At 33.6% G+C, this 11,448-nt stretch overlaps 2 protein-coding genes across 2 annotated transcripts in view; one reads left to right on the top strand and one right to left on the bottom strand.

Annotated features, from left to right (window-relative positions):
- The first annotated feature begins 4,641 nt into the window (after positions 1-4,641).
- On the top strand, positions 4,642-5,581 carry LOC104798694 (uncharacterized protein At5g65660-like). Its single transcript, XM_010520871.2, has 2 exons — positions 4,642-4,951; positions 5,217-5,581. Exons 1-2 carry the CDS (start codon positions 4,724-4,726, stop codon positions 5,397-5,399), a joined length of 411 nt encoding a protein of 136 aa, XP_010519173.1. The 5' UTR covers positions 4,642-4,723; the 3' UTR covers positions 5,400-5,581.
- Positions 5,582-10,697: 5,116 nt separating this feature from the next.
- The window catches only part of LOC104798695 (transcription factor bHLH93-like), a 2,298-nt gene continuing 1,547 nt past the window's right edge, over positions 10,698-11,448 (bottom strand). The window contains exons 3-4 of the mRNA XM_010520872.2: positions 11,015-11,182; positions 10,698-10,910 (exon numbers count right to left, since the gene is read on the bottom strand). Coding sequence (XP_010519174.1) covers positions 10,824-10,910; positions 11,015-11,182 — 255 coding nt within the window. The 3' untranslated portion in view covers positions 10,698-10,823. The remainder of the gene's footprint in view (positions 10,911-11,014; positions 11,183-11,448) is intronic.

Genomic DNA, 11,448 nt, shown 5'->3' on the forward strand with positions numbered 1-11,448 from the left:
CACAAGAAATCGTATACTCATAATATATATAATATTCCACATAAAAGCTGGTAGAATAGAATCATGGTTCAATAATTAACCCGAGAGGGTCACTGCCACATGCACGGAGGAAAAAAAAAAGGGATGCATTTATTTATTTGTTTTTAAAGAAAAATAATATAAAGGGCTAAATCAAAGTAATAAATAAATAAATTGCTGTTGTAAAGACTGATTAACTCGATTATTATTGTTACATTATTATAAAAGGTTTTTTATCGTTAAGGAATTTATGCTCACCATTAAATAATTCCTTGCTGTGAAATGGATTATGGATATGACCTCTTTTTCTTTATCAGGATATATGGCATATATAGTGGGATTTATTTTAATGGTTTTGGTAATGATTAAAATGAGCAGTAATCATGATATATAAAAATTCAAAAAGATATAATAATAATAATAATAATAAGACGACGACGAAGAATAATAGGTTTGCCACTATTGCCCCCCCAAAGATGCACTTAGAGGAACACCAATAACATTTGCCTCCACTGAAAGGGTGGTTTATATATTGTATATTACCAATTGCCACCAAACATTTTTTTAATAATAAAAAAAAGAATTTCAATATTTTTTTTGAACTGGGGAATCACGTATATGTCTATGATTTAGAAAATTTTGTCGAGAAATATGCCGCTGATTATTAATTAGGCCCAGCCCAAATATATTATAACCATATCCCATTTTATTGGGCTTTACAAACAATCTACTGGGCCAAGCCCAATAACTGTTCGTATATTCCATAAATTATATAATTCAGCCAAATTGCAACCTCTTGTTCGATAAGGTTTTCACCAGAAACTTTATTTATTTATTTATTTTATGAAATGTGATTTTCCCCGGAAGCCTGATATAACCAAACCACGTAGACGAGGTCTGGATGCATATCCGATAAGGAAACTAAAATAAAACAAACAAACATTTTAAATTATGTTTAAAAAAATCATTTTAAATTATGTTTGACCATGTAACGTGTTACCGTCGATTTTCTGGTCGTCATTTAAATTACGTACTGAAAATATTATTATTTTATGAATAGAGAAAAAATTAAATGTCTGAGCCTTAAAAAAAACGAAATTTTGAGAGAAGGGCCAAATGCCCCGTCGAGTTTTCGCGTATACTTTGGCGCTAAGTACTCTTATCCTTCCGAATCCGATACCAAAAAAAAATAAAATAATTCTGACAAATGTCTGACCATTGGAAATTAAAGAATTAAGAATAATTTCAATATATACATTAGGTCGGAGTTTACATGGTCCCATGCAACTTAAAAACCCCATAGCTTTAGTTGGATCCCATACATCTGCAGTACATATACGCATACGTATACGTGTGTGCATATATATATAATTTTTAACATATGATTTTGTTACATTTATCGGTTAAGAAATATCTTTTTTTTTTTGGATCAACGTAGCGTCACTATCAAACAACCGATACAAAATCTTACATTGTTATTTAGGGAAAAAAGAAATAACAATAAAACATAGTGGTCCGGCCGATCATATTAGTCCTTTCACCCCTAAGGTTTTCATTTTTTTATGTATAAAATTGGAATAATTTGTCGTTCTTCATTATAAAATACAACAATATAATAATGTTTTCCCTCCCAAGGAGCAAGCACAAGTTGAGGTTACGAACCATAACAGGAAGAAGACTGGAATGGGAAATGGGTTTAGTGGACGAAAACTCGTTGGACCCTAAACCCCATGATTGCGACATATTCACACAGATATATATACACTGTATCATATATATATATATATGCTTACATACGATACGATACACAAATAATGTAAACTGTAGCCCACAAACCCCTATAAGGTCCAGTAAAATCCGTTTTGTTATTTGCCTAAACAGTTAAATCATGATGTTATCACAGGCGATTGTAGATTATGTTTCTTAATAAATCCATTTAATAAATAAAATATCTTATAGCTTTAGATTATTTAGCCGCCGTGAAATATTGAGTTCGACCCTTTTTTTTTTTTGCAAGTAAACTAAGGGGACTTCCCCATGTGGTAACTTTAGTTATATATATTGCTTGTTTATAGCATATTCCCGTATCTATAGAAACTGATACTCTGGGAAGATATGTACGTATATAAATTACTTACACAGATGTGTTCAACAGTTCAAACACGTCAAATACTTTAAAAAAAATACGTATTATTGCAATTAATTTTGATCATCGTCTCCTCCGGGGTCTTCATTATTATATCTATATGTATATATGTATATGTGTATATATATTGAGCCTCCAATATTTTTGTCCTCTAGGATCCCTAAAGGCCAAAAGGCCCCAATCCAAACCCACCCCACCCCGTCAGAGGTCTTGTTTCTATATCATATTAATGCAATATTGTGATCATATATATATATATATATGTATAGCATCGTTGTGATAAATGAATGCTATATATAGTAAATATGTTTTTTATACTATAAAATATATAAACAGCATGTATAAATCGTTAATTATTGTAATAAAAAATCATAATAATCATTATAGGCTGATTAAGTGGGGTTGCATGCACATGGTTTTGGTGCCACAGGCATTTAAACTATAGGAGAGATCTTCTCCGAACAGGGCCTCCCAAAATCTGAGGTCAAATTTCAATAGTCAATTCCATGTTCACGAATGAATATAAAAATCATAAATTTTTCATAACTCGCTAATTGATGCAGATCTAGGGTTTTGAGGTCGCCTTCCATTTTATGCCGATTTTATTTTGTTAGCCATTAATATCGGTAACTATTAATTATATATAATAATATCTATATATGTGTTGTATCGGGGTAAATATCCACACAAATCTTATTAGTACTCGCGGGGTAAAAAAAAGTTTTACATAAGTTTTTGTTTGGTTCTTTGGGATATATATATATATATATATCAATTCCATTTCCATATATAGATAACTACTAAAACGGCATGTTGTGCATCAATTTGCTCACGAATATTTACGTTTTTATATGAATAAACATATTCTTGAGCTCCCCACAATCACATACATACATACATATATATATATATATATATATTAACATATCTTCGACTATATCTGAATTCAAGAAATAAATAATTTGAAAAAGGGAAATTAGCGATAAGACCGAACATTTTTGTCATGCCACCCTAACTAAATACTTTAGTTATATAAAACCACGTAAAGTTGTAGGCCGAAATGCCCATTAAAAAAATATATATGTTGAAATTAAATGTTATTGTTTGTTTTTGGTTTATGATTTATGTAAAAAGTCTGGCCTAATTCAAAAGAACATAAAATTCAAAACTGGCATGTTCACACACACACACACACACATACATACATACATACATACATACATACATACATACATACATACATACATACATTATATATATATAGTGGAACAAAGAATCGTATTATAATTTTTGCCGAGTTGATGAGTCATCTTTGTATTAATTAAAAAAAATGAGAAAAATTAAATGAGTGTCGAAAAAATATTTATTAGTGTGTGACATTGGAAAAAATAAAATGGAGGGCCAACGTGTTCTCCGTACGGTGGTCCGGACAACAGGACAACTTCTCCCTTGCCTTTCTTTCCCTCTCGACTCTCCTCCCTTCTAATTTTCCCCCGATTTTTTTTATTTTTAATTAATATAAATTTACCACGAAAGTAAATATTTACTGTAGTTTTTGTATTTATTCACCGATGATAAAAGGTTCATTTCTTCCTTTCTCTTTGCTGGATTTGATGATGCACTGTTTTTGGAAAGTCAAATTTGATTTGATCTTTACAACTTCACTTTTTCAATAACATACAGAAATGACTTTCACTCGCTCTCCCAAAACATTGCTGAGTATATATATATTATGGTAATTTTGAAATTTACCGACGGTTATGTTATGCTTCGCACGGATTTACAACACCAAAAAAAAAAACTTTTTTTTTTTCTCGTGTGGCCTGTACTTCTGGTTTCATGGAATTACAAAAGCTAGGATATATATATGCATAAGAGAATTGTGGAAACGTCATGATATAATCGGGGGTATTTTCTACATAAACAATCATTTCAAAGATATTTGGAAAATAAAAAAGCAAAAGGGAAAGCATAACTTTCTGTACATCACATTTGCTTTTTTGGACTGGATTTTTTCTTACAGTTGTAAAAGGTTTTGTTATTTTGATTTTAAAACATATTTTTCTCTAACTGTGATCATGTGACTCATCTGACCAAAAATTTAATCTTGGTCATTTTGACCATAACGTTAAATTTATGATTATCATACTCATTCATTATATTCATATTTTATATATCTTATTGATCATTTGATAAAAAATTTATAAATTTAATGTTATGATCAATGTGACCAAGATTAAATTTCTGATCACATGGTCACATATGAGAAGAATATGTCTTGAAGTAAAAAATAACAAATGGATGGTATTTTTGATATGATGGCGTTGTAAATTTAAAATAAAAATAAAAAAATAAAAAAATATTCCAGATTTTTCATTTATAAATATACACTCCCCCTACCCTCTGCTTCCCCGTACTGCCTTCCCCTACACAACAACATCACTTTCCTCTCTCTCTCTCTCCCTCTCTCTCTCAAACACATGAGAGAAGAAGAACGTCCATCAATCTCAGCCGTCGATCCTCCCACAACAGCCCCGTCGATAATCCCAGCCGCCGGAGATGGAGAACACGCAGGATTTCTCGCCGCCGCCGCACGTGGACGCGTCTCGGCCGTCGCTAGGCTTCCCACTGGGCACAGCTCTCCTCCTCATCATCATCTTCAGCCTCTCCGGGATCTTCTCCTGCTGTTACCACTGGGACAAACACCGTTCCCTCCGCCGCTCCTTGTCCGCCGCCGCTGCCGGCGACATCGAGTCCTCTCCGGCGAAGCCTAGACCTCCCATCTCGGTAACTCTCTCCGCCCTCTGCAAATTGTAATGCTCCAACAGAACCCTCAGATTTCGAATTATTCATCTCGATTTTGAATTATTTACGGTTTTACCACACTCGGTTTTCCAGATATCCACAGATTGAAATTAAGAAATTCAAAGTGAAAATAAGCAAAGGGTTATTTTTTGAAAATATATTTGATTTTTACTGGTTAAAGTTGGGATTAATAACTGATTAGTTGAAGGATTAATTTAATTAATCGTGGTTTATTAAATGTGATTAGGAAACGAAGAAGAACCAGAGCCAGAGCGTACCGGTGTTGATGCCAGGAGATGATACACCGAAGTTCATAGCGCTGCCATGTCCGTGCGAGCCGCCGAGGCCAGTGAAGATCACCGTCGATGTCCAGAATCCGCCGCCGCCGCCTCCGGTTAAGCCGCCGCGTTTTCCGGTTCCCTTGTATTGAATCCTAATTAGCGCCCAAACGAAAAAAAAAGAGATAAAATATCAAATCTGAAATCTCCCAATTTGCTGTACATACCGTCGCGGACCAAAAAAAATTAAGATGAAATTTTTTCTTTCTATTTTCGTTATGGTTAGTTTCTAGTAATATAAATTACAGGGCATGCCCTAAAATTTTCATTTCAATTTTATCTAATTGAGGAAATAAAATGGAATGATGATGGTGGGTTAGAAAATCGCGACTAATTATGGGCATGGCAAGATTTGTAAAAAAAAAACGTACCAAAAATAGTTTTTGGAAAAGAAAGTGTTCCATGCTTTCATGTCACACTAAGCAAATAGCTAATTAACCTAATTAGGTACAATATAAGGTGCCACATTTGTTAGTCTTATTGGAAAGCCCTACCTTACAATCAAATTTCAATTTTGTGCGCATCGACTGCAAACTAATTCCAATTATTACAAACTAAATGATTGCCGAATTGGTCTCTCCATTTGAAATGGAAATTAATTATATATATAATGGGTCGTCTAAATATAATTAAGGTGGGGATAATAGGAAAGGAATGTACTACATCGGAATGTTAATTCATAATCACGATATATAAATGGTTTGTTTTGGCGCTATTTTATCTCTGAACTTTTTTTTATAATAATAATACGCAATAAATGTAAAATAAAAACAAATAAGAAAAACGAGAAAAAAAAAAGAATAAATGCGAATTGGGACCCTCTAATTACCAAAGCGTTAGAATTTTGGTACCAACTTTTCCAATGAAAAGTTGACGTCACCAGCAAGACGAGTAGTGGTCCGACACGTCCGTCCACTCGGCCCCCCTCCGAGTGAACAATCAATTTCATGGCCTAATTTCACTGTTTACAATTTTATAATATTAATTAATCCTTCATTCCACGAATTAGATTTCCCAAATCCCTCGATTTGATTCTTTATTACGCGATTAGTGGTTATAATTATTCCATTTTTCTGTATTGATTGTGAATTATGGGCATATGTTGAATGCCCCTTTACACATGTCATATAACTTTTAAAATAAACAATCATATATAATTATTTTTAATATCTGATGACAGCAACCCATTTTTTTTCGTAGTAGTATAACCTGAAACCTCTATTCCGGATATACAAGTCATAGGCGGTCTCTAGCAAGACACTATGACTACCTATCTCGAATAGAGTTTGTTTGTGATCTTACGAATGCCAGTGATGATTCCGGTTGATGATCTTTTTGTATCGCGATATCATACGTCGAACATAAGGCATGGACAAGCCACCTTATCTGATTCGACTGCTTTCTCGTTCACTGAGTTCGACTGTCTGAAATATACGACGTTCGTCTATAGTGGAGGTACAAATCCCGTCTTGACTATCTACAATCCAGCACTTGATTCGTTTCGTACCTGATACACGCCTTTATAGTCCTCCTGTTATGCAGGACGTTTGACGTATTCAAAGCACGCAACTCCTCATGTTGGATTCCGTAGATATCTCAGGTCTTAGGATCCAATCATGGAACCACCATATGAGATTCAAGTCATGACGCTAGTCCATGTGACAATCTCATGCGGGTCAATCCAGTATTCCATTCTCCAACGAATACCTATGATTGTGATCGTATCCAATACCTATGATCATCTATATGATCATCAATCACACATCATACGAGTCTTGGTATATCATTATTCTCACAATGATACATGACTAGGGAGTTTAGTATTGTTCATAACAATACATGGATTTCAATATACTACGAATATTCTTAATTCTTGTTTAGACGAACAACAAATAATTATTTTCATATTTATCAATACCCTTCCCAAGGGTTCCAGGTTCTTGTACACGTCATCATAAAATGGACGAGTATATATATATATATATATATATATATATTAGATGACCATTTTATCAGGGTTAGATGTAAATGATTACTTGTGCAAGCTTTTTTAGAATAAAAAGAATGTGTTTGGGAGATGAGAAAGCTCGAGAAATTTGTGACAAAAAGAAAAAAGCTCGAGGTTTTTTTTTGTTAACCAGGATAGTTCTCCGTACTTTCGTCTCGATTACATCCACCCTAGATCCAGAAGCAGCCTTTAAAAAACTTGCGACAGAGGCCCAGAAGCAACACCCTCTCAGCAGATAAATACCCCCTCCCTCTTCAATAGCTGGTTTCGAACTAGCGACTAAAACACAAAGAGCAACACATTTTTCGCCATTCGATCACCTACTAATGGATTCGAAACCAGAGTTTTGTTGTACTTTCTCGAATCGATTTAAAAATAGGTAAGCAATTAGGAATATTTTTTATTTAAAAAAATCTGAAAAGGGGAGTATAATGTAAAATGTACGGATGATAAGCGATAAAGAGAGAGAGAGGGGAGCACATGGGGGATTTGGGAAGCACTTAGTGCCCTCTCGGTGCTCTTATCCCCTCCACTTCTCTTACGTCATCATTTATCATACTTGTCTTTTTTTGTCTTTTCATTTCTTTTCTTTTTTTGTGGTAAAATTGTCTTTTCATTTATTGTCTTCAATATGCATCATCATTGTTTATATTAATATACTATACACATCATTAAATGTAATAAACAGGAGGAAGAAGTAACTAGAATCCACATATTTCACTAACATTGATTGATTGATACTCCAATATGATATTTTTCATGAATTTACTGTTAAATAATAACGCGGGGTAAAAAAAATATTGTCGATTTTCTACTGTTATTTCTAAGATATCGGGTAGATATATACTTAATTAGAAACAGCGAAAACAACTAGAAGTGATTGATTATTACTTTTAAATTGTTCAAGACATTGATTATAGAGATGAAGAAAACAAAATATTGGATAATAATGCCTTCAAAAAACTATCCAATCAAGGATTATAATTCAAAGAGCTTATGACTTATGGATTGAATATATATATATATCCTTAGAAGAAAAGATGACAAAATTACATTGACTATCTAATGGTAAAAAAAAAATCTTGTAGTGCTAAATATCAACTAGACCTTTTCTGTTGCATGCTAATTGGTGCATTGACATTCTCAATCACAAAAGTTATATAAATATGTGACCAATCTAACAAAAAATCATATAGCTATAATCTTAAAAAATATATATGAAAAGATTAGCATTTTTATATTATAGTGGAAATCTGAGTAACATGTTAGGTATATGTTAACTTTTAAAAAACAGTACCAAACTTTGCTATTATTTAATATATATATATATATATATGTTTGATTAGCCATTTTTTAATTTGGCTTTTTTGGGTCATTAATTGAATTATGAAATTTAGTCAAACAGATCAGCCAAAGAGATCCTAATATACGGAATCATGCCTCCATTAACTGCCAAAGAATGCTCTATAAATAATACCAAGGATAATTTAATTTAATTAATTAAGGGAATAATGATAGATTATATTATATCAATTTTAAAATTTTGTTCATCCAATGGGAAGATTTGGAGTCTTTAGTGCTAATTAACGACTTCTCTTTTGATTAATCCACCTGTTTTTTCTTATAAAAAAATATTCTTCTGCCCAAACAAAACTTTTGTCCGTAAAGTTTTCAAGTAAAAGACATTTTTAACAGGGAAACTCAGAAAAATTTTCAAGTAAAATAGGCAAAAACAAAACTTTTGTGTTCATCGTTCTCAATGGCATGTATTCAAGATTTTAAAATATCTAACATTTGATGCCGACAAAGTATGTTATCTTTCACTTTATCCTGTTAGATGCGTACTCATTATAGGGTTAGTCACAATTTTGCGGTCCATATATATATATATATCATACACTTCCATATGTGTATGATCCATAGTTTTTTTTTATAATCGGGTATACTGGACCAATGCCCATATTAATCCCAAATAAAAAATAAACCATGTAATTAAAATTACGTTTTTCTCACCAATTTAAATGTCGAATTCGAAACGTGACAGATGTTTTATATCGATATTTCACTGATTGAATTATTAAAGTTGAGTTTCTATCATCCATGTTATACCATCTGTATGATAATCTTGATGACGTTATAAGTCTAGGCTACAATATATATATATATATATATATAATTTGTATATATAAACAGCTTTTTACATGTGTGTGTTGGTTTGCAAGTTGGAGATGTGAGTGGGAATTTTGTTGGTTAGGTCTTTTTGAGTTGCAACTTGATCCTTCATGTTCCATTGCCTCTGGATCTTCATTCACTTCCCAAACATCATAATAACCGTAGGAGCTGCCACTCAAATCTCTGGGCTTCCTACTTCCACAACCATAGGCTGTTTCTTTTACTGTCCAAGTGGGAGCTTTTCCATTTTTGGACTGTCCCTAGTGGGTTTTTTTATACAAAAAAAAAATCTCTGTTGTAATATATAAGCACTGATTATTGCCCATATCTATCAATTAGTCTTCTGAATCTTGTGGTGCGAATATTAACGTCTAAGCATGTATTTTTACATCGGTTAGTAAGCTCAATTTACTTTTTAAAAAAGGCCACGTGTCGACGTATTTTCCTTGTATCCAGACCAGACCTATAATAAGCTTGTATCGAAAAAGCCCGTGTTGAAGTTTGACCCAAAACACTGGACTTTATAGGCCATAAGCCCATTGGGCCTATTGGGTCCATTTTATATTATAATATGGGGCCCAGACAATCATGTGACATTTTGCCGTCGTTCGTACGTAACTACTGGTCGGAAATCGTTGTCACCGCCATAACAACTTCGATTTTTTTATCAATTTACGTGCGAATAAACAGTATTTGGTACAACGCATATACGTGTGTGTGTGTGTATATGGTGCCGTGTATTTCCTCACATCGAGTTGACTATTGTGAACGAGGTGGCCAGTATACACTGAATGAGTCAGAGGGTCCCGTTCCTGCTGCAAATTCGCTCGACATTTCGCCGTCACGGACCCGTTAATAACGACGTTGTTGCCGCCGTTATCTTCTGCCGCTTCTCGAATCGTTGGTCTTTGAACAGATCTCGTCCGCGTATATTTTTTTTACTATTTGGGCCTCACTTGGGCCGCACTGATTTTTTTTTTAAAAAAATTATTAAAACATTATAATTTGTCGCTTCTTATGATTAATATTTAAAAGTGTCATGATTAAACACTGCCCGATGTGACCCAATGGATTAGAGGCGACGAGTCACTATCATTCACAACCCTAATTCTTGTTTAACGACTCTTATCATTCGGTAAGCTTTTTTTTTTTGCATATGGAAATGGTTTCGACATTTATATTGTTTTTAAGCGCATAGACTGTTCATTGATTGCTAATTGTATCATAACTATTTATAGATATCAATATTAAAACAAGCAAAAGATAAATAAAAAGAGATTATGATTTCAACCAACCAATCATTTCCTTTTATTGGTTTCATTATGAACTTGTGCTCCTACAAGCATCTTCCTCCGTACCCAGCGTTCCTGAATAATGCTTGTTTTATATCCTCCGACCGTATCAAATCTCTCTGCTCAGCGGCCTATATGCATGCGTGTCGAATATATGCTATAAGATAAAACTAAAATCTATACGTATACACATATACACGTAGACCCATAATCGCTATTCGTGTAACACACGTACCTCGGAACAAGAAGCGTGCATGGAGAAATCGCTGAAGCAACTTATAACGCATCGTTGGATCTCCAAGCCTAGGGTTTCCAATGTGTTAACAGTTGAAAGAAGCAGCCCTGGCCTCGGCGAGCAACACATATCGATTCGAGTATCACTTTCCCTCCTTTCCACTTCAAACTGCCCAAACATGAAAAAAATTACAAGATCGAACTTCCGATCACTAATCAATTTACATGGTTCATAATAGGACTGGGCGTTTCGGTTCGGTTCTTCGGAACCGGACCGAACCGAACCGAAAAACGGTATTTTTCCCGACCCGAAACCGTTTTTAATTCCCGAACGGTACCATTTTTAGAGAACCGAATTTTTTCGGAACCGAACCGAACCGAACTTTAAAAATTCCGAAAAACCGAATATTTTTAAAGGAAATCTATCTTTTTTTT

Source organism: Tarenaya hassleriana, unplaced genomic scaffold, assembly GCF_000463585.1.
Source record: "Tarenaya hassleriana unplaced genomic scaffold, ASM46358v1 Cleome560, whole genome shotgun sequence".
NCBI lineage: Eukaryota > Viridiplantae > Streptophyta > Magnoliopsida > Brassicales > Cleomaceae > Tarenaya > Tarenaya hassleriana.